Source organism: Pituophis catenifer, unplaced genomic scaffold, assembly GCF_029215685.1.
Source record: "Pituophis catenifer annectens isolate HBS135680 unplaced genomic scaffold, rPitCat1.0.hap2 SCAF_1, whole genome shotgun sequence".
Classification (NCBI taxonomy): domain Eukaryota; kingdom Metazoa; phylum Chordata; class Lepidosauria; order Squamata; family Colubridae; genus Pituophis; species Pituophis catenifer.
In genome coordinates, this window is record NW_027256881.1 from 127,042,311 (window position 1) to 127,065,835 (window position 23,525).

Below are 23,525 nucleotides of genomic sequence, written 5' to 3' on the forward strand. Positions count from 1 at the left end.
TGAGTTCATCCTAATTTAATTGATTTAATTAAAAATTAAAATTCTGTCTCAATTTATGAAAACATAAACTTGCAAGAAAACTGATGAAGCTTCTTGGATGCGAAGTGAAACATCTTCTTCCTCAAAAAGTTGCCTTTAAAAAAAGCACATTTGAATTGCAGGAAAACACTGCTGTAAGTGTAAAATAAAAATTCAAATGTCACAGTTCACTATTTGAAATTTTCATTGTAACCCCTTCCCTTTTCACTGATCTCTGATTTAAAACAACTTGACAGCTAAGTTTGTTTCAACATACCTAGGTACTTTCCTTTCCTGAATAAGCTTCCTTATTTCTATACCAATTGTGGTGTGAATTTTCTAATGAGAATATGTATGACAATGTACATATATTTCATACTTCAAGGAAGATATGTTGATATGTCCTTTATTGTTCCTTATGTATGGACACTAATCTTTCCAAACTAAAACAGACTACTTGCACCATTAAACATATACTTTAAGACCTAATAGGGAAAAACTGTCTTAATTCTCTTTTTCTCCACACAAGCTATCTCAGCTTTGCTGTCTTCTGCTTCTCTGGAATGCATTCCCTCTCTCCTGGGAATCCAGACAACATTCCATTACAATATAGAATATTGTACCAAAATGACAAATCCCTGAATATTTTTCAAGGAAAGTCTATGAACAAGATATTATGTTATTTACTGGCTCTTTTTCTCTTGGGGAGTCAATAAATATACGTTACTTATTGTGACATAATTTTAAGCCACATTTTACTCTTCATAGCAAGAACATGTGTGCTGATGTGAATCCTATTTAAATGAAACAAAAATTGCTCAAAGGTTCTGAGATCACGGTGTTCCTTTTTTATTCAGCAATTTATGAAGCTTGAAATGAGGAACACCCTCACACAAACCTGGGGATTGATGCTGAAAAGGTACTGTGATATATTAACCATGAAGAGTGACTTGGAAACGGTGTTGAAAAATAAGAGAGTATGTTCAAAATAGTTCTAGAGGACTTATATATTGTACGTTAAAAATAATCTTAGTAGAGATTGAAAGATATATAGTTTGATTATGATTTGCTTCTTTGAATAAAATCAAGGAAAGAATCCAATATAGTTAACATAAATTTTGGTGTGCTGAAACTTTTATACATAATTTTGTGATATATGATGATCAGATTCTCTGGAAAGTCACAAACCTCCCAAAAATGTTTCTTGTTTTTATAACAAAATTAAATCAATTGGCTCAATCTTGCATATTTTCACTATACTGTAGAAGTGATTATTATAAGTTCTATTGGGAATTCTAGAAGTTTAGCAGAGCTGAAGCAGAACTATATTTCACATCCATCAAATTTTGAATTATAGGCCTTTAACAATACTCCAAAAGACTACACACACACACACACACACACACACACACACACATATAACAAACTAATCTAAAAATACGAGTTCCAGGTATACTAGTAAAGAAGGAAGCAGACATACTGCGAACTCCGGAACTTAAGATTTTAAAATTTTAAAAGAATTAAAATTTTATTTTACTAAGCTTTCGTCAGCCATCTGCTGACATCGTCAGAGTATTAAACTACCATTACAGAGATCTCTGCCTTTATATGCCATTAATCAATTAGTAGTTGATTAATACTAATTTAATCAACTAGTTTAATACTAGTTTAATACTCTGATGATGTCAGCAGATGGCTGACGAAAGCTTAGTAAAATAAAATTTTAATTCTTTTAAAATTTTAAAATCTTAAGTTCCGGAGTTCACAGTATGTCTGCTTCTTTCTTTACAAACACACATATATATATAAACACACATACACACACAGACATACATACCTATATATATTAAAAAGGCTAAATAAAATATAACTAGGATACCCTTTCAGTCAGATATTGTAAGGCTTTTCTTTTCTGTCACATTACAATTTGTTCACAATCTTTAACATTTCTCAGAGCCACAGTTCAAGGCTTGTGTATAGTTGTGGGTCTCAGGCAGTGGTCGCCCAGGTTTGGGTGAACCGGTAGTGGCAGCGGCGGGAGGCTCCGCCCACCCACCAGTATGTCATCATGGACACTCTGTGCATGCGCAGAAGGTTCTGTGCATGTGTAGAAGGGCCGTGCGTGGGTGAAGCATGCACACGTGCATGCTCACAGTTCCGAACTGGTAGTGAAGGTAAGTGGAAACCACTACTGGTCTCAGGTTATAAACTATATTGACATTAAAATAGGACAAGTTCCATATCTTTGCCAGAATTTCCAAATCCACCTTCTCACCAGCCTCTGGAAGGCATGGAGATATTTATAAGCCCTTAAACCCAACTGTATTAGACTGCTAATAAGTTCCAAATTTACAGCTATGGTAAGTGGAAGGGCCATAATCAATTGCCTGAGAATCAGTGTGTTGAGTTTTCTGTACTCTGTATGAACAAAAAGACCAACTTTTTATGTTGGGGGATGAACAATTTTCTTTCTTAGGTGTTCACACTTTGCATTAAGGTATAATAAGATTTGACTTAGAGTGCTGTGCAATAAACTTGGTGTTTGTGTGGTAAAACTATTATTGTTAATCCATAATTGTTAGGACCTTGTTGAGGAAGAGTGTGCGGATAGGTACTTTCTGGCTATAAGGTCACCCTGGGGTTGAAAGAAATCCTAATGAAAAAGCACTTGAAAATAAAAAGGTTGAAGCGCTGGGGAATCTGAATGGGGGCGGCAGATATAAAACACAACATTTTAAATGTCCCATATTGGCTTTTCAGATTAGCTGATGCAGTTTGTCAGAATTTCGGAGTGAAACCTATTCTTTAAGTGGTTGTTGTGTATATTGTTTGATTCTTGATACTAATTATAGTCATAATTATGTATTTTTAAAAAAAGATGACTAGGTATTTCCTAAACTTTGCTTGTGAAATATAATTTTCTCACATTTTTACCTGGGTGATACAATTAAATTAAATGTTAAATCTATCTTCTAAAAATGTGTCACTGATCATTTCCAGTTTCTTCTGCTGTCATAATTTCTACCTATTGAGGCTGAAAACAAATCTTGCCACAAAGAAATATAAAGAAAAATGTTAATGCATATTAGATTTCTCATATGCTAGATATTTTATGTCTTTCCAAAATAATAGATTTGCCAAGGTAGACATTCTAAAGTCTTGAATGTTGAAATGTGTAATAATGACTTCAGTCTCAGTGGTTTATGGAGGAAATAGCACTAGATGCCAGAAGTTGGTCACTTTGAAGAGCTTTGTTCTCTATATGTGTGCCCAACTATGTGTATGCAAAAACACAGCATCTCTCATCATATATAAGTTCTGTAATGTTGTCATTTCAATAGAAATTGATTTTTGACAATGTTTCAGGTGTCAAGATTCAGCTTTCAGCTAAAATTCACTATATTGTCTCAAGAAATCACAGTAAAGATTTCTCATTTGAGGGTGTTAAACCCATTTATAACCTTGCTATGCCCCTCCTGTGAACCCACACAAATCCACATCATCTTAAAACATTCTTAAATGTACTATAGCCTTAAAGAAAATAAATTAACCATTTTCCACAACTAGTCGTAATTTTAATGCCATTGTTTAATGTGCATAGTCCATTCCTGATTTTCAAAGTCATTGTGTGCACTATGTGACACTCTGACCATTTAAAGTACAAAAGTCCGTCAAGCCAATTCCTGGTGGTGGTTTTAATTCCATAGAATAACATCTGACTGCTTAGGCCTTGATTCAGTCCCAAATACATGGATTTCAGGGTGAAATCCTGTATCATACAGTATATCCTGTAGCATATATCCTGTGTAAAAATGGAGAAATTCCCACCCTTCTCTCCAAGACAGGATGTGTAAAACAGGTAAAAACCCTGAACATGAGATATCTTTCTGCTTTGAGAGCCTAAGGGAAGATGAATTATATTTACCATTCTGCAAGATCCTTGTGAAAAGTTCCCAAAGAAGCACTATTATTGGATTAGTGCCTCCAACAATAATATTTTTTATGCTTTTGATACATTTTCTTTGAGTTTTATTGTTATTGTTATCAAATTTTGTTGGAAATTATCACGGTAGCTTTGGTTATAAATGTAATAATCAATAAATAAGGCTGCAGAAGTCCAGCTGAACCCTAAATGCCAGCAAGGGTTTAGATATTTGCAGACCTGATGTGGTAACCCTAGTGTAAGTAGGATGAAATGTCATGAATCGATCAACACCATTTAATTTGTCTCCTGTGTGAAATATAAATCTATGGTTACTCTTAATCGAGAGACATCGTAGCTCAGTGGTTAAGATGCTGAGTCTTAGACTATTAAAGGTCAATAGCTTAGCAGTTCGAGATCTGAGTGCTACGAGACAGAGTGAGCTCCCATCTCTTGTCCCAGCTCCTGCCAATCTAGCAGTTTGAAAACATGAAATGCAAATAGATGAATAGGTACCCCATATAAACATGCAGAAAGGTAACAGCGTTCTGTGTTTTGCCATATGCTCTGTGCTGTAGCATGATGTCAGGCTGGCCACATGACTGGCCCCTAGAGTTAGACACCACTAGCAGAGTAAAACCCGCAGAGATAGCTTACTCTTAATGGATAATGCATTGAACTTTTCATGATTCTCTTTGTCTTTCTAAAAAGTTGTATTTAAAGTATAGCTTATCAACTGTGATAGCTCATTCTTTTTCTATTACAGTGAGTCAAGGAGGAGATGCTGTTGCCTCAGATATGTGTCCTGACCCAGGGATTCCTGAAAATGGGAAGCGAACAGGCTTGGACTTTAGGTATTTCATACGGATTTATGTTTGCAGATATTTTTATTTAGCTGTATGTGAAGCTAATATTCTCATTAAAAGCTATCAGTTTGCATTAACATTATCTATAACTTTTCTGTGACAATGACATAATCAGGTTGGTAATTACACCTATCCATGGATAGTCTTTGCAATTAAAAGTGAATTGCACTTTATTACTTTGCAATTAAAAGTGATTTTAAGCATGCTTTGACACTTCTAATAGTGGCAGGTTTGCTACCAATATTGTTAATATTTAATATGCCTTAATATAAATCTTGATTATACTCAAAATTACTAGGAGCATTCAAACTGACAATTATACAACATTTTGTATAATAGTTTGAATTAAGCTGTAGTGGCACAGTGGTTAAAATGCAGTATTGCAGATTGACTCTGCCCAAGCCTGAAGTTCGATTCTGACCAATTCAAGGTTGACTCTGTCTTCCATCCTTCCAAGGTTGGTAAAATGAGGACTTAGATTGTTGGGGGCAATATGCTAACATTTGTAAATCATTCAGAGAATGCTGTAAAGCACTGCAAAGTGATATATAAGTCTAAGTGCTGTTGCTATTGCTAAACCTAGACATTTTCAGGAAAAGTGTTTGCCACCACGAAGGGTGCTTCATACACCATTGTACTCTCTACTATTTCTCACTTTCATTCTGTATTCAGGTATTGTAAATTTCTTGTCTAAAATTTCTCAGCTGATGATTTTGGACAATAGATATTATAACTACATCAGTATATAGTGAAGCATGAGATTAAAAAAAAAACACTTTGATTTCTAATGAATATTTACTCCTTCCCTGAGGCTTAACATTTCCTTTTTCTTGAAATATAAATACCAAAAAAAGTTCTTAAATAGAATTTTCTGCTTTGGGGTGGAAGGGAGTAAAAAAAACAACAACAGGGAGATAAATTTGGCCATTCTATAATGCGTGCAAACTTTATTCTAAACTGTGCTGTTTTCTGTAAATTTGAGATGGTGCAATTATTTACATTTCCTGCTTACTCTGTGCCAATTTATTTTGCTTCAGTCACAATGGCTCTGAAGCACTTTTGACAGAGATGCAGTGTTCCTTAATCATCCTGCTAAGGTGGAAAAAAGAACAGGCTTTTTATCAAACTTCAGCTCTCTTCAAGAAGCTGGAAATAACTCCTCTATCAGCAGGAGGGCAGAAAAAGTAATTTAGAAAGACCAAAGAATTCTATCAACTAGAAAAGAGGGCAGTTTCATAGACAGGGAAGTTACTCGCCTCTTCAGTTATTTCCTCTTTCGTGGCATTTATTCGGTGTTGGACTACAGGGCAAAGGGAAATAATAAAACTGGAATCCTATTATCAATGACCAAAGTAGTGATACAGCATGTCAGAACAAGCTAGTGTCTAAAGTTGGAGAGGCATTAATGGAACAGCCCATCATTTGTATGTATACAGTCACAGGCAAAGACAGATGAATCTGATTCTTCCCATCTTCCCAAAAATTTCCCCTTGCCCAAATGCCTTTTGTATACTGATTTGGATCAGAGGTGCATTTGCAAAATTCAGAGCACTGCGAACACTAAAGGATAATTACATTTAGAGGAAGCCCCTGCAAATCCCTTCCTGTCCTTAATTAAGTGTTCTACTTACAGGAAGGAAGACCATTTCTACCTAAGTTAATGGACATAAATTAAATAATGAAGAGTTTGTTGCATGAGCTAGCGTAAAACAGTGCAGGCATGTGCACATGTAAAAACACTCAGATATAACATAAAGGGAAAGTAGAAGCACAGATATGAAGTGTTATTTGTTACACAGAAAATTTAGATTTTCCCTATAGCCAATGCTCCTATATCTTTTCCCTATCTTGTTATCCAAATTGCAACTAAATTAACCTGAAGATGTGGTTCAGTCTTCAGGATCCCAGGTTTATCATAGCATAGTATTTTTGGTAAGTGGGAGAGCAAAGTTAAATAACATTGCTTAACTGAACAACTGATTCCTTATATATGTGGTACTATGCATTAAATAAACCTTTGTGGTCACTAACAGTCAAATCCAACTTGAAGACACATTAGTATCATCATCATCATCATCATCTATTAGGATGCAAAGTTACTTTTTAAATCCCAATGTAGGAATCCACATATATTTCAATCATTCTATGAGTTCAAAACATACATGTATATAATATCGTCTGTTTTCAAAATTCCCCAGTGTTCTTATTTTACTTGCTTTACAGATAGCTTGCAGGGAAATAAGAGAGCATAATGCTATCCTTTATGCCTAAATATGAACATGAAACAGAAGTTTGTGTACTGAAGTTTGTGTAATAACTGAATATTAAAGCAGTCTGACGTTTTGTGTGAAATTTGTTTATATATGAATAGTATATTCAGTTACTGGAAACTAAACCAATTGAATACAAATGGATTGCTTCCTTAACAAGCAGTCATAAGAATGTGATTGTTTAAAAACCATAATCTTTTAAAGCATTACAGAGCAGGCAAAGATAATGGTAAAAAAATAGCTCCTGGCTCTCATTATCCATTAAATAAAAGAGATTTGTTCAAGCAGTCAACTTTGTTGCCAGTATTGTCATAATTTTAGTTGAGAAGAATGGCCATCTCATTACATTATACTCTGTTTACATCACTTAATTGCAACCACAGGCTTGTAATTAACTAAGTTATAGCTTTGGTACTTAGAAATAGTGAAATTATCAATATAGTTTTGTTCCTTGAAGCAAGAATCTCCAGTTCACAGTACTTACTTTTTAAAGTAAAGAACTTTAAGAATTCAGATGCATAAATGAAAAAAAAAAGTTCTAGGAAGTATTTAGCTAACTAACCAGGAAACAAATTAATTAAAATATTGGTTTACTTTGATCAAATATGCTTAAATGCAGAACAACTAGACACAAGGACAGCTTTTTCCCGCATACCATCACTCTGCTAAGCAACTAATTTCCACAACACTGTCAAACAGGGATGGGTTCTACTTACCTTTACTACCGGTTCGCAGCGGGGCCACATGCACATGCTTGCTTCGCTCGCTCACTCACGCGTACTCTTCTGCGCATGCGCAGAAGCATTTTGATGACATTGGAGTTGGCGGACGGAGCCTCCCGCCAGTTTTACTACTGGTTTTATAGAACCGTTGCGAACCGGGGGAAACTCACCACTGCTGTCAAACTATTTATTAAGACTGTATTACTATTATTCTTCTCATCCTTCCTATTACCTATCTCCTTTTCTACTTATGACTATAACCTTGTTGCTTGTATCTTTATGATTTATATTGTTTTATTTAGTTATCTAGTATGATTTTGATTGCTTATTTAGTATCCTATGGCTATCGCTAAGTGTTGTATCTTATGATTCATGATGAATGTATTTATGATCACTATGATCATGATTTATCACTAATATATTTTATGTATACTGAGAGTTATCCACTGAAGACAAATTCCTTGTGAGTTCAATCATACTTGGCCAATAAAGAATTCTATTCTATTCTATTCTATTCTATTCTATTCTATTCTATTCTATTCTATTCTATTCTATTCTATTCTATTCTATTCTATTTCAAATGTAAGATAAAATATGTCTCACTTGACAAAACAGTGCTAAGTGTTTGAGGCCTAAATGTGCAAAATTCTAACTTTTACTATTTTACCATTTTATTTTTTTCTTTATTAATCAAAAACAAAAGGTTTCTCATCTATCCAATGAAACTCTGCACAATAAAAATACTGTATAAAACATTAGCAATAAAACTGCAAAAACAATAAAGACCTGGATTGAGCCTCCCTCACTGAAAACACCAAATATCTATGATATTCATCCATCATCCAGAGCTCCCCAACTAAAAACTCGATGCCTAGGAGAAAAGCCAGATCTTTGTGGTTTTCCAAAATGCCATAGGTTGGAGTTGCCTGAACCTCTGGATGGAGCCTATTTCATAGGGCAAGCACCATGATACACTAGCTTGGGCCCACTATGTGCCATTGCCTCACCAAGAGGACCTGGAGCATGCTCCCTCTGCCAGATCTGATGGGAAGGGAGAGGTGGTCCTAGAAATAACCATGCCATGCTGGCCTTCAAAGAAGTTAACCAGTACCTTGAATTATACATGAAATCATACTGGGAGCTAATGCAGCACATATAAAAGTGGTATTGTGCATCCAGATGAAGCTTCTGAATGAGTTTCAAGGCCATGCCCATATAGAGCACATTCCAATAGTCCACAGCATATATATCCCATAAACATGTATGAACATGTAGCAAACCATATGAGTAATCAATGAAGTTCTTGAGATAATCAGTTTGGTATTCCTAAAGGGTTTTATATCACATTATTCATTGACAAGGGAAAAGTCTTTAGGAGTAAAAAAGAGTACAAAAAGGAGATAGACTTTGGACAGTATTAAAACTGTATCCTTCAGTCAATGAGCCAGCACCTAGCAAACTTATCGATAATATGTCTCAGTAATGACATCAGTGAATGGTGCTTTCCTTACTCTTTTAATGCAGACCAAGTTAAGGAAAACGATTGTTGCATCCCACTGTCTGAATTTCTTCTCCTACCAATTGTCATTTTCTGGCACAAAAAACAAAAAACAAAACCCAACACCTTTTCCTTCCAGTATGATGTGGCAGGGATAGGTGAATATATGTGGTGCTTAGTCATCTGTCAAGCTGCCTAACAAGAGACACACACCTAAGTTCTTCACACTTGTTATTGGTCAATTATGTGATTTCTGAATAAGGATCTAATATGATATGAAGTAGGGATAAGGGATTTGATAATAAGAGCTCCATCCTTCATTCTGCAGCAAGAAATTAGACAAAGTTATGGAGGAAAAATGATGCCATTCCCCAACCCAGCAAAAAAGGAGGAAATAGTAAAACATGGGGCTGCCCCTGAAAAGCATCCAGAAGCTCCAGCTGGTGCAAAATGCAGTGGACTGCTGGTTTTATGCAGATCTCAGTGTGCACATTTATCACGTCTCCTGCGAGAACTTCATTGGTTGCTGATTTGCTTCCGGGTGCAATTCAAGGTGCTGGTTGTCACCTTTAAAGCCCTTCATGGTTGGGACCAGGTTATCTGAGGGACTGTCTCTTGCCAGTCAAATCTACCCAATTCACTAGAGTGGGGAGGCAAGGAATGTTACTGGTCCTGTCCCCTAAGGAGATACATCTGGTGGGATCCAGAAAAAGGGCCTTCTTCATGATGGCTCCCTCTCTCTGGAACATCATCCCCCTCAGAGATTAGATTGGCCCCCACTCTAAACCTCTTTCGGAAAGCCCTGAAGATGTGATTCTGCCATTAAATGGCAGAACCACATCTTTTGTGTGCTGTTATCAGGGTGGGGTGGGGGTTTATTATTTTTCTTTTTTATTATTTTTGTTTTTATTTCTTTTATATTGTGTTTTTATGACCTTGTAATCTGCCTTGAGTCGCTATGTGCAAGCAAGTGGCAATATAAATTTTCTAAATAAATAAATAAATAAATTTGATTTTATTGGCCACCCTACTCCAATGGACTTTGTATAACTTCAGTCGTTATTTGCCTATTCATAGATAATACTTTTTTTTAAAAAAATACACCTATGTTTTAAATAAAATAAAATGATTGTAACAATATTAAAAATAAATAAGCACCGAGTACTGTTGATACAGCTTTTAAAAGAGGCGAATGAATACATATCTCTACCCACCTATATCTGTATATGTGTCATGTGTGTAAGAGTGACCTTGGGAGTCAGGAGGAAGAGACGTAGCTAGACAACATCATGCAAAAGCAGAGGTGTTGTGGGAAGTGTTTCTGAGGGCACCCTCCTAGTTTTATCTTTGGAAGGAAGGGGAAGGAATACTTTGTGACTTGCAACATTGGTGTTATCTCTTTTAGGTAATCCAGACAAAAAGCACAACAATAATACAGTACTAGAGTACTAGCTCTGCCTTTTATTGTAAGATTACATTAACAGAATCTTCAGGGAACAGAGGACAGCCTCTGTAGAATATTACAAAAGCAAATTCTCTTTCCTTCTGAGTTCATGTAAAGCACATTTTCCACATGTTGATTCCATGTAGATTATAGAGCAAGCCACTACAGTGGTCTTTGGGAAAGGATGATAGCAAGGACATGCAATATAACACCGATGCAAAAACTGCATCCTCAGCAGCTGGCTCTGTATTAAAACCTAGCAACCCCATGACATTACTAAGTCTTACTTTTATTGTTCAAGAAATTCCAGCATGGCTATGCAGGAGACCGCCATGCTATGGTTCTTGCTTATATGAATGTTAAATAGTACTCTGAGGTTTTGATATTGGTGAAGAAGAAGCCCCTGCATATCAGTGGCATTTAAGAGACCAACTACTGTCATTTAGTTAGGAAAGTGGAAGATGGACACATATACACACAGAACCACAAATGATCAACAAAAAGCATCAATGTACTGTATCTCTAGACTATGGTAACAAGCAGTGACTTGTCATCAATATACTGTTCATCCTAAGAAGATGAAATCTATCAATGCTTCAAGTGGCTTGTACATATTTGTTCAGTCTCTGAATATCTGAGTAGGGCAGATAATCTATGCTGTGATTCAATCTAATTTAGCAAAGCAAATACATTAGTGGTGAAGGGAATCTTTTGAAAATCTTACATCTTTTTGCAGATGTTTGCCTTACTCTATGGCTACTCTATGGCTTTCGATTTAGATAGAAATATCCATTAAAAAAGTATAAACAAAAGCACAAAGATTGTCAGTGTTCCTTTAATGATGAAAATTGCATAAAAACATTCTTTGAGTTTCTCCTTCATTACACATATCTGGATAACCTTTATAGTATATCAAGGTTCTTATTTTCAAAAATTACAAAAAAATGTCTGGTTGTCTTTTACTTTCTTTTAAACATCCATGTTTTGGGTCATAGCCTTGATTAAAATAAAAGAGTTACTGTATAGATGAGAGAAAATAACAGTACAGAAGGGATTTGCAGCATAAGCGTGACATAGTATAGTTTTTCCTCTTGTCAGGATGAAGTAAATTACTGTATTTTACTTTTCTAAAAAATTGTGGTGTACACACGACAAAGAAAAAGTTTTGTATTAATACATTCACATAAAGACTAGGAATTTCTCAGGAGAAAAATGGTTGTGCTTATTAGACTGGGCTGCAATACATTATTCAAAGATTCTCCCAGACTGAAGAAAATTATTTCTGTAATGAAATTAATTGGAAAAAGAGAGAGTTTATTTTAAAGCCTACAGAAGAGCAGAGGCGGTGCAGTGGTTAGAGTGCAGCACTGCAGGCTATTTCAGCTGACTGCTAGCTACAGTTCGGCAGTTCAAATCTCACTGGCTCAAGGTTGCCTCAGCCTTCCATCCTTCGAGATGGCTAAAATGAGACCCAGATTGTTGGAGGCAATATGCTGATTCTGTAAACCGCTTAGAGAGGGCTGTAAAAGCACTATGAAGTGGTATCTAAGTCTAAGTGCTATTTCTATTGCTATATGACCACTACTGGCTTAACACTGATGGTCCCCCCCAAAAAAACTTTTCATAGTTTAAACTATGGTAATGACTGAGACTTTGATCATTTCAAGTCTTTCTCTTTTGTGATTTTAGCAATTTATGTTTTATAATTAAAAAGAAGGTGTAAGCAAGCTTCCTTTATCTTTGTTTCCTCCTTCCTACAAAGAAAGCTACCTAGAAACTAGTGCTTTAAGTATAGTAAAGCAATTTAAATTCTGTGGTGCCATGACAATTAAACTACTGCCAGTAGTGGGTTCCACTACCTTCATTACTGGTTTGGAACAATGAGCGTGCACATGTGCACGCTTGCTTCGGTTGTGCATGATGCTTTGGCGCCTGTGCAGAACCTTCTGTGCATGTGCAGAGCATCCGTGATGATGTCCAGGCAGGTGGGCAGAGCCTCCCGCTGCTGCCACTACCGGTTCGCCCGAACCGGAGCGAACTGGTAGAAACCCACCACTGACTACTGCTCAGTTACTTTCTCTTATATATCTTTATTCCTATTTTGCATTTTTGTTCAAATGGTATCAGCCATTATATATTAGACTTTGAATCTGCCAAAGATTTTTCTTCCTTTTGTCTGCAGTTAAAAAACACAACATTTGTTTTGAATAAAGATTTTTTTAATGGTCAATTTTTGGATTCATGGTTTGATCCTTTGAACGAAATCAAGTTTGCTTATGACTTCTAATCTACAAAGGCATCTACACAATACTCCACACAATACTCTAAAGAGTAAATATTTGTCTGTTTTCCTGAACTGATAAATTGCATAGTAATTTGAAAAGTATAGTATGAAAACAACCTTTACACTTGCCAGTTCACAATTTTAAAAAGATCCCTGTTTTACATTTTTCATTATTGGTCATCATGGGAGTGTCGTTCATAAATTTTAACTTTAGATTTCTTTTAAGCTCTGGCAGGACTCCTCAGATACTATCATTAGTGGGGAAGTTGTAGTTTTGGCATTTAAAAGTGCTGATAACTGATGCCTTGACCAAGCATTTAGTCCTATTTCTTTATTAATGTTCTAGTTTATAAATAATAATAAACTTTGAGCTCATTGTTAAAAGTATTGGAGATTATCTACTGTTTTATTATTATTATTATTGCGTTTAAGGAAATAAAAGAACATATTTTTTGGAAATGTATCTAGTAACATGATTTGAAGAATTGGGTGAATTTGATTAAATAGCCTTTAAATTTTAAACTTCTTAGACTTAGAGCAGTAATAAATACCAAACTGACTACAGTATTCATGCTGTGAAGATATTTCCTTTAGAACAGTTTCCATCTGGAAATGGGGGGAAAAAAGGTGATTGAAGCATAAGGCATGTTTGTTTATTTAGATTTTTGTAAACCAAGGAGAAACTCATCTATCAAAATTTTGCCTGCCAAAATTGCTCGGTCCATTTAACAATTTCAAATCTGCAGTCATCTTTCAGAGACAAGATATTGGCAATGCAACCTATACTCACCAGTTTACTTTCATACTTAGCATTTTTCTCCATTGGCAATCAGGTCCTTCTATCCCTTTCCCAGGTGAACAGCCCAACCTGGCCCAGGCACACCAACATATCTCACTCTTTTAGAGGGAGATATACAGTACACTTTAATTATAAATAATGGCTTTATAATAAAGCCATTTACTATAATCTTTATAATAAAGATATAAATCAAATTAAACAACACATCATTAAAACATTAAAACTTATGGTAAGCAATATGTCTAAAAATGTTCCAAGACTGGTTTTTTTGACCAAATGGCCCCTCACCAATCTTGTTGCCTCATAAACATGTCCTCTACAGGCCAAGTCAGAGTCGTATGGAGTCTCCCTCCTGTGGCAGCCAGGATACAATCTCTAGGGTGAGATACCACCATCGCTCTTCCTTGAGGTCAATCTCTCTCTCTTTTTGAAGGACTCCAGCCTTTTTTTCCTTGTAGCTGCTTCTTTTCACTGGCTTTCAGTCCTTTCTTCTGAGATGCTCGGATCTGCTGTCCTACTCTTCAGCACTCTGATTTAACTCTTCCTCCTGAGGACTACATTTCCCAGAAATCTCCTCCAGGGCCTCTTCCTGTCCCAGTTCCAGGGGTAACTAGCCAGCCAACAAGGGAATGCTGCTAACGGGACAGGCTTCATTAAGATCTGTATCTTGAATTTAGGAAGTTCTCATCTATCTATATCAGAATGCAATTGGGGGGGGGGGGTTTCTACTTATCTTTACTACCGGTTTACAGCAGGGCTGCGCACATGTGTGCGCTTCGCTCTTCTGCGCACTCTTCTGCGCATGCACAGAAGCGTTTCGGTGACATTGGGGTCGGTGGGTGGAGCCTCCTGCCAGTTTTACTACCGGTTCTATAGAACCGGTGCGAACCGGGGGCAACCCACCACTGAACGCAATTTGATGAAAACAGGTCTACTGTTAGAAAAATCTTACTGTCCCCCCCCCCACTTAATTTGTAGTTTTATTTTCTTTCTGCATATCTGCAAGCCACAAGAAATTCTTCTGGTTTATATTTTTAGCAAGGTTTCTTTTCTTTTTTTTTAACTTTCCTACCACACATCCGTATATCCAGAGAAGAAGAAAACTGGTTACATGTTTGCTTTGATGATAGGAAAAAAAATGCTATTTCAAGAATGATCTTTGATTTGAATATAATAACTTTAGTTTTATAATGCTATAAACCTGTTGGTATCTTTTTTTTTCTCCTTTTCCTAGAGTTGGTGCTAATGTGCATTTTACCTGTGATGATAATTATGTGCTCCAAGGAACAAAAAGCATTACTTGTCAAAAGGTGACAGATACCTTAGCTGCTTGGAGTGATCATAGGCCAATTTGCCGTGGTAAGTATTGTTCAAGATGGAAGCTGGTGGGAAGCTTTCTGCCTTCATCTTCATTAATTAGTTATATACTTGATAGGGCAATGGCCCCCATTTTTATTCAGGCTGCACATTGCTCTTACCAAAACTCAGGAAATCTTTGGGAGTCTGAGGGTAAGAACCATCCCAAAGTTTTTTTGTTTTTTTTTTAAATGCAAAAAAGTACTGAAATCTGTATTTGAATAAAGTCTGATCCTTTATGTTAGATTATGCCAAACCTCTAAAGACTAACTCCCCTGCCTTTATGGAAAATTACTTATCCTTTGAATCTTAAGCTTTTAAAAATTAATTACATCCCTTTGTCTGGCACATTTTGCATGATATATAAATACTCAATTAACATGCATTGCTCTATATTTATTTTCTATGTAGTGAATTAATTATCAGTTAATTAATTATTAAAAGATCTTTGTAGCTCCACAGGTACTGTGTGATAATTACAAGCTATTTTAGCAATTAAGGTGATTTAATTCTAATGTACTATTCATATTAACAAACATCTTAGTGTATAGAAATAAAATATTTATCTTGATTTCCTTTTAGGCTGTGCTCAAAGGAAAAAGAATCAACTATATATTAGTATATGTACAATGTTACAGGTGAAGGACCTCTAATGTTTAACTTAATTACTTGAAATTTTGCTTGTTCATGTAGAAAGATATTGAAAGGTTAGAATATTGATTCTAATCTCAAATTATATGTATTCTCATATTTGACATTTGCCATAAATTGTTCCAGAGGAATTAAATCACTTTATTAATTACCAAAATAGAAACAATATTAATTTCTTGGTATCTCTAAAATAATTGTCATGAGTTTGTATACTTTAAATATGATGCTACCGGTATTTGCACATTAATAAACTTCAAGAAATATATGAAAACACTTGTTGTAATGTTTTTTTTTTTTTTCTGGATAAACAGTTGTGATCTCTAAATCCAATATGAGTGGCAGAAAGAATGAATCATTAGCCATGGATATTTATTTATTTATTTTATTTATTAATGGAACTTGTATGCCACCCTATCTCCAATGGACTCGGGGCAGCTCACAACAATTAAAACAAAACAAACCATTAAAACAAAAATCCAGGTTAAAATTATATAGCTATATATATATAGCTAAAATATATAGCTATATTCAATATATATAATTCTCTCTCTCTCTCTCTCTCTTTCACACACACACACACACACAAATACAAATACACATTGTTTAATGACTATCATTGATAAGGAATGAATTTTGTGACAACTAGTTCTTATGATAAACATATATCTAATTCTATTTTGATCATTAAATAATTAATTTAAATGATAATTTTGTATCATATAAATACTATTCATCATACTGTTACAACAAATTATTTTACTTTTAGTTCAAAAAAAAATATGACTTTAATGATATGAATACAGTTCCATTTATATTACTGAGTCCATTCACATTTTAATTCCTCAGATTTATTATGATTTAGTGATAGTATTATGATTTCTTCATGTTTAAATGGATTCCAATTAGATGAACCACTCAATTATGAGAATCTTTGTAATAGAACATTTATAAAAGTAATATCTTCAGTGCATTTCTTGATAGAATTCAGCTTGGCTCTATAATAACTTCACTGCATAAATAAACAGTTCCTCGATTTATTTTTGATGCTTGTGGGGTCTTGTGAATAAATTAACATTGACAAAATTTTTTGAAATGAACTGTACATTGCTTATTTTAATCTGTTTCCAAGATTTCTAAGTGAGAATTGTAATGAAGCAGTGATGAGCTTTCATACTGAATAAGTTTGGTTTATTTTCTATGGCTTTTTCTATTCTTGTCTAGCTTTACTATTTTGAAGGTGTAGCACAGTTTTCTCTGGTTCTGATATTTTATGGCTGTTACCTTCAGAGGAAAGTAAGCTTTGTGATGTCCCTCTCACAGTTTACTGGCAACTGAACTGGATTGGCTGGGCTTTTGTATTTGAAGTTGGCAAGCTGATCTTTGATTGGTCCTTATCTGAGGAGTCCAAAAAAGATGGTTCCTGAGCAGAACAAGAGAAAAGTAGACCATGACCATTTAGCCTTGTAGCTCATCACTGCTTCATTGTTGCCAGCCATTAAAGTCTATACTAGAGGATTGTAATTTTTTGAGAATTGTTTCATTACATATTACATTAGCACAATGTGGCATAATTGCACAGAAAGTGTAGCATAATTGCAAAGCATAAAATGGAGCATAATTGCAAAGAAATGTAGTTGTGATTGGCCACATTCAGTAAAATAAAGACATAAACACTGTTCTTTCTTTATGAAAATAATGCTCTTTTTAAATTCTTTATAGACTGCTATCCATAGTTCTAGTGCAACTGGAAGTTCTGTAGCACATTTATAAATTTTAAAGAAATGTAATAGCTATCCCCACATCAGGTAACTTTCAGTATCCTGCTATTTTCTCTTTAAATAAATGAGCATCTCTAAAATCTCTTCTATTTCATGCTTTCCATATTTTTAGCTAGAACATGTGGTTCTAACCTCCGTGGTCCGAGTGGTATTATCACATCACCCAATTATCCTGTTCAATATGAAGACAATGCACACTGTGTATGGGTTATAACAACCCTTGATCCAGAAAAGGTATGTTTCCCATTTTGTAGGTTTCTAAACAATTACAATGAATGTACTGATATTTGCATAAATAAAGCATTTTTCTTTTGTTTTTAGTACATAATAATTTACATGAGATTTGATAACATTTTGAATATACAAAATATAGACCACAAAGTATTCATATGTAATTTTGTTTCACTTCCTTAATATGAATGTGAATTTATGTCTTAGTGATTACTTAATACTATGTATACTTTTGATGTCAACAATGAAGTCATTTTAGAACTGCAGTAACTTTTCTGTTTGCAGACTCCTTCACAAAAGCAACTGTGACCATTCAAAGATTTTAGTTTGTGATGTAATCTTTCTGCATTAACAATCATGTTCTATTTGCCATAGTGCCAAAATTGGTTCGTAATAAGACTGAGATGTCTTTTCTCTTTAAGCTTAGTCTGATCAACTTGGTGTATTAAATTTCTGAATTAACAGCATATAAGAAGCCAGAAATTGCAGTGTTTGATCTAATTATTATAATTTCATTGTTCAAAAAGGGGCAATGTTAACTATAAAAGCAGAATCTTAGATGTTATGTTTGCCTACATTTAAAAAAAAAAACACATTCTCTATCTTCCCCTTACATTGTAAGAAAAGAGAAGTAGAATGGATATTCTCAGAACTCGGCATCAACAGACAAATATTTATTTTAATGGTCACTTCTTGAATTGCATTTTATGAATTTATAGATTAGCCAATTCAAGAAAACTTCTTTTTGTCTCTATCATTAAACATATTGCTTTTTCCTGTAGCATTATTTTTCCCACATTTTAGTAGTACTAAGCTATTCAGGTTTGTTCTCTACTTGTTCAAAAGTACTCTATTTTAATGCTCTGCTTATTTTGAAGGCTTTCTACCATGTGTTTCCTCTGGGTCCTACTAATGTATCTGCTGAACATAACCCTACTGAGTCATTTCTTAGAGGTTTATAGCTTACAAATAGCTGTTTTGTATTGGTTTTTTTTTCCTAATGGCTTTAACTAGGTTGTGCTGCAGGTGTTTTAATTTGCAGTTAATTCCTGAGGTACTTTAATTTTTGTTCCTTTGGGGTTTTCCCCCTTCTTAATATTTTCCATTCTGGGATAATTTCCACAACCCAACTTCATTAACTATTACTTTGTATTTCCCCAAATTTGGGTTACAGTATTGCCTGTTCTTCCTTTCTGTGGCTTTTTCTATTCAGCTCTAACTGTACTGTTCTGAAGGAACGCTGGGTGTAGCATAATTTTTGGCATCCATTCTAGTATTGTCTTGACCACGTAGAGACTAAAGGATACCTGTAGCTGCTCTAGTAATCATTGATTTTTAGATGAAATTAATTACACTGAGCCAATTTCAGTTTGGGGTCCAGTCTGGCTTGAAGACAGGATCATCCTAATACATGATTTCCTTCAGGAAAGATACAGAAAGAGTGATTTCATTATCCTGCTTGATCTTTCAGCATGGTCTCCTGTCTTCAGAATTGAAGGGATAGTTTCATAGAGTTAAATTAAGTAATTATGGCTCTGAACATTGACAGATATACCACAGGGGACTATTTGGATCCCAGTGATATTTAATAGCAACATAGAGGTACTGAGAATTCATCAGGAATATGAATAGTATATAGCACATATAACTCTGCCCTCCTCATGGGATATACATGTGGAAAAAAGTAGGGGAAATAAAATGAATTTAAAGTTAATTATATATTCATATTTAAATCTGTACTCAATGTGCTATTACTTTGATTGTCTTAATATTTTGTGCATTTGTTAAATCATTATTTACAATGATGTTAGTTACATAAATAATTAGTTACAATGTTATTGCCCATCTTCTTTCTTTGTATTTTATAAATAATACAATTTTTAACTTGAAATTTTGGAGAAAGAAGCACAATACCACTCATTTCTACAGCATGAGATATCAAGATTAAACTATGCCAAAGATGAGCATTATTGATTATGCAACATATTTATCCCCTTTGCCTTCTAATTATTCCAACTGCTACATGGCAGAATTTTAGCAATGAAAATAAAATGGCTTCTGATACTGAATGTTGGTACAAATTAGTCACTGTTCTTTCTGTTCTTTTTTTTTTTTTAATAATCCTACCACTATGTAAAGAATGAGTTTACAGTGCTAGAAACTTGGAGTTCTGGTCTTCCCTTAGGTACAAAGCCAGCTGGGTGACACTAGGCCAGTCACTTCCTCTCAATCCTGGGAAGCAAGCAAGGGCAAACCACTTCCAAGTGGTTCGAAAAATAAATAAATAAACTTGCAAAGAAAACTGCAGGGATTAGTCTAGACCAGGGCTGTCAAACTCCTGGCCCACATCATCTGCTGGCCATGCCCATGCCCGGTTTAGCGACGGAGAAAAAAGCCCTAATATGTCACATGACGCTGCTGTGATGCCATAAGTTTGACACCCCTGATCTAGACAGTCACCAGGAGTCAATACCAGCTTAAAAATTCCATCCTGTTTGCACCTCCCTTTTACTAGTTTTGTTGAACTCTTTGAAACCAATTAAAAGAAGGTTGATAGGGTACAAGTATCTTTTTTTTAAAATTTGATTTATATGCCGCCCTTCTCCAGAGACTCAGGGCGGCTTACAGTGCATTAAGCAATAGCCTTCATTCTTTTGTATATTTATACAAAGTCAGCTTATTGCCCCCACAAACTGGGTCCTCAATTTACCTACCTTAGAAAGGATGGAAGGCTGAGTCAACCTTGAGCCTGGCGAGATTCGATCTTACTTTAATTGCAGACAGCTGGTATTAAATTACAGTGCTTCTGTCTGTTGAGCTAAACCAGGCTCCTAAAACCATCTTCTGTGGTTTTCTCGATCATATTTAACGCAGGGAATTATAGAACATTTCAGTTTGGCCCTGTGTGCTAGGTAATGTTTTATGTCAAAAAAATGACAAATTATTAAACAGATATCCCAATTTGAATGCTTTTGTTTCTAAATCCACATTAACATGACATCTGGGCAGTCTTAACGAGAAGAAATGATTATGGTAAACAGCATCACGCTTCAGGAATTTTAAATATTTTTGGTTGAAGCATACATCTGTAGTAACCATGAATTATTCATAACCTGCCTTTGAATCTCGTTCATTTCCAGTTACTCCTTTTCCTTCCTTTAACTTTTGCTTTCTGTTCAGTAGAGATTTGAAAGTCCCACAACTTTGTTTTCTTTTTTTTTGTATATGTTTTATTTTTAATTTTTTTTTTAAAAAAAATTATCACATGTCCCATGTAACTTTGCCTCAGAACATTTCCATCATATCATATTAATAACCCCTGCCTCCAAATGTTCTTATTCTGTGATGGAAAAGAGCAAACAGTCAGGTAATAATGGGTAGATAAATGGTCCAGCAGAGAATTTTCCAAAGGAAAGATAAAATAAATGCTAATTCATTTAGAGCAGAAGCTTTAACTGGTTTTAATAGCATCAATTTATTTTTGTTTTTAAAAGCATAACACTTTAGGGATTCTGCAAATTGGGAGGTTGGCACCAATACAAATACAAAAACAAAAACAATCAAGCATTTACATTAGAAATTAGTGTCACCACCTAGCTGAATGAATTCTCTAGGGTACATAGTTAAATAAAAGCATCAGTTTAAAGGTAAAAAAGGGGGGGAAAGACACAATTATATTAGGATATTATAAGATGAATTGTCTAGATCAAGAAATTGCAAGAGAGCAATCAAAACAATTAAAATAAATACTAGGTTGGATCCAACTTCTTTTGATGGAAGCTTTTTGAAAATGGAGTTCTGTTGGCAGAAAGGGCAAATGGATATTTGCTTATATTATCATTCTTCTGCAGTTTGTATCATCATCATTTATTGTGTTATTACATTTCCAGGCTGAATTTTACTCTCTCCTCTCCCAAATTTCTTTCTTTAAGCAAGTGATAAGGCTTCCCATCTCACAACAGTGATCCTAAGCAGTGAAACGTTACAGCCAGGCAGCACAACACAATTTCTTAAAACAAACATTGTGCCTCCACTCCCAATGATCTCAATTGGTCTAGAAGGATATTCATCATTAATAATATTTAAAGCCACTGAGAGATCAGCGAGGGCCAGGTCACCCTATACTCATCCTACACCTGCCATAGGTCATCAGCAAACTTGACTAATGCCATCTCAGTGCTACAATCAGCTCTGAATCTGACTGAAAATAATCTGTTCCCTGAAAAATTGCAAGGCAACCTTCCATTAAAAGAGAGTAGTTGGAGACTGGACAAAAAATTCCCAATTTTATTGGGTCCAGCAAGGCCATCTAAGAGGACAGATTATTCTCTCCACAAGGCAAGCAGAACCACCCCCTCCTGGGAGGCCTTAACCAGCACAAACAGATATGGATCTATGTCTGTCAGAGTATATTCATGAACTGGAATAGGGTATAGCAACAGGTCAGCCAATGAGGGCTGTTTGATAACTGAAACAGTATTTGTTGTATGGGACCATAAGAGACAGTTTGAAGCCTGGGCGTGGCTTAACTGTTCTGTATATAAGCTTGAGGGCACTAGCTTCTCTCTTCTCCATTTTGTGCTTTCATTTTGTGCTTCCATTTTTTTTTTTAATTTGATTTATATGCCGCCCTTCTCCAGAGACTCAGGGTGGCTTACAATGCATTAAGCAATAGCCTTCATACTTTTTGTGCTGTTTTTGTATTTGCTATTTCTCTTCTCTACAATGTGGAAAAACCTACAAAGGTATTGTATACCTTATGTGTTGATTATGTATATTAAAACATTTTTGAATCCTGCTTAATAGTCTGCCTGTGTGTGCTGCAACAAACTCTGAAAATATCTCCATGGACTAACAGGCTCAAACTGTTCCTGAAGAACTGTGCCAAAAGCAACTTCCTAAGACTTACACATTCAAACAGATCTGAGCAACTTTGTTTGACAGATACTTGGAAAACTCCTTGCAGGTGCTCTGTAAATGTTCCCCTGATCACTCCTTGCCAAGGAGGAACCTTTATTTATTTATTTATTTATTTATTTTATTTATTTATTTATTTATTTATTTATTTTTAAATTTGTATACCGCCCTTCTCCCTGAGGACTCAGGGCGGTGAACAGCCAAATAAAAACATAAACTACAAACATTAAAATACAATTAAAAATATATATATAAATTTGGCCCCATGATTAAAAACAATAACAAACAATTAAAAACATTTTAAAAAGTGTTAGGCCAGCTCGGCTTGTTGGAAAAAGAAGGTTTTAAGGGCACGGTGGAAGGCACCTTGAACAAGCTTCCAGCCAACCAAATTGTCAGTACAACTACACTAAGTAACCCTTAAGACAAGCTTCTATCTATCTCAGTCAGATTCATTCTTTACTTTTTATTAGTGATGTTCTAGATATCTTTTATAATTCTTCATCAACCCGAGTTCTACTGAAAAATCAAAGGATGAATGCATGCACCTAAAGAGGCTGCAGAAGTGTGATTTGATCCATGTTATGTCTCATTACATCCCACAATTGGTCATTTCTCAACACATGTAACAGTTGTGGGGGAGATTGGTTCAACTGGGGAAGTTTGGGAGAGCTCAAGATTGGAATCTTTTTGCCTTAAAGCTTCCTGAATCGAGCTGAATCAAGCGGTATAAAAATCAAATAAATAATAATAAAGAAATAATAAGCAA

The 23,525-nt window shown here is 35.1% G+C and overlaps 1 protein-coding gene across 1 annotated transcript in view; it reads left to right on the plus strand.

The window, feature by feature from the left end:
* CSMD1 (CUB and Sushi multiple domains 1) overlaps positions 1 to 23,525 on the plus strand; it is a 1,157,523-nt gene that overhangs the window by 857,927 nt on the left and 276,071 nt on the right. Inside the window, exons 8-10 of the mRNA XM_070954938.1 lie at positions 4,707 to 4,794; positions 15,058 to 15,182; positions 17,721 to 17,842. Coding sequence (XP_070811039.1) covers positions 4,707 to 4,794; positions 15,058 to 15,182; positions 17,721 to 17,842 — 335 coding nt within the window. The remainder of the gene's footprint in view (positions 1 to 4,706; positions 4,795 to 15,057; positions 15,183 to 17,720; positions 17,843 to 23,525) is intronic.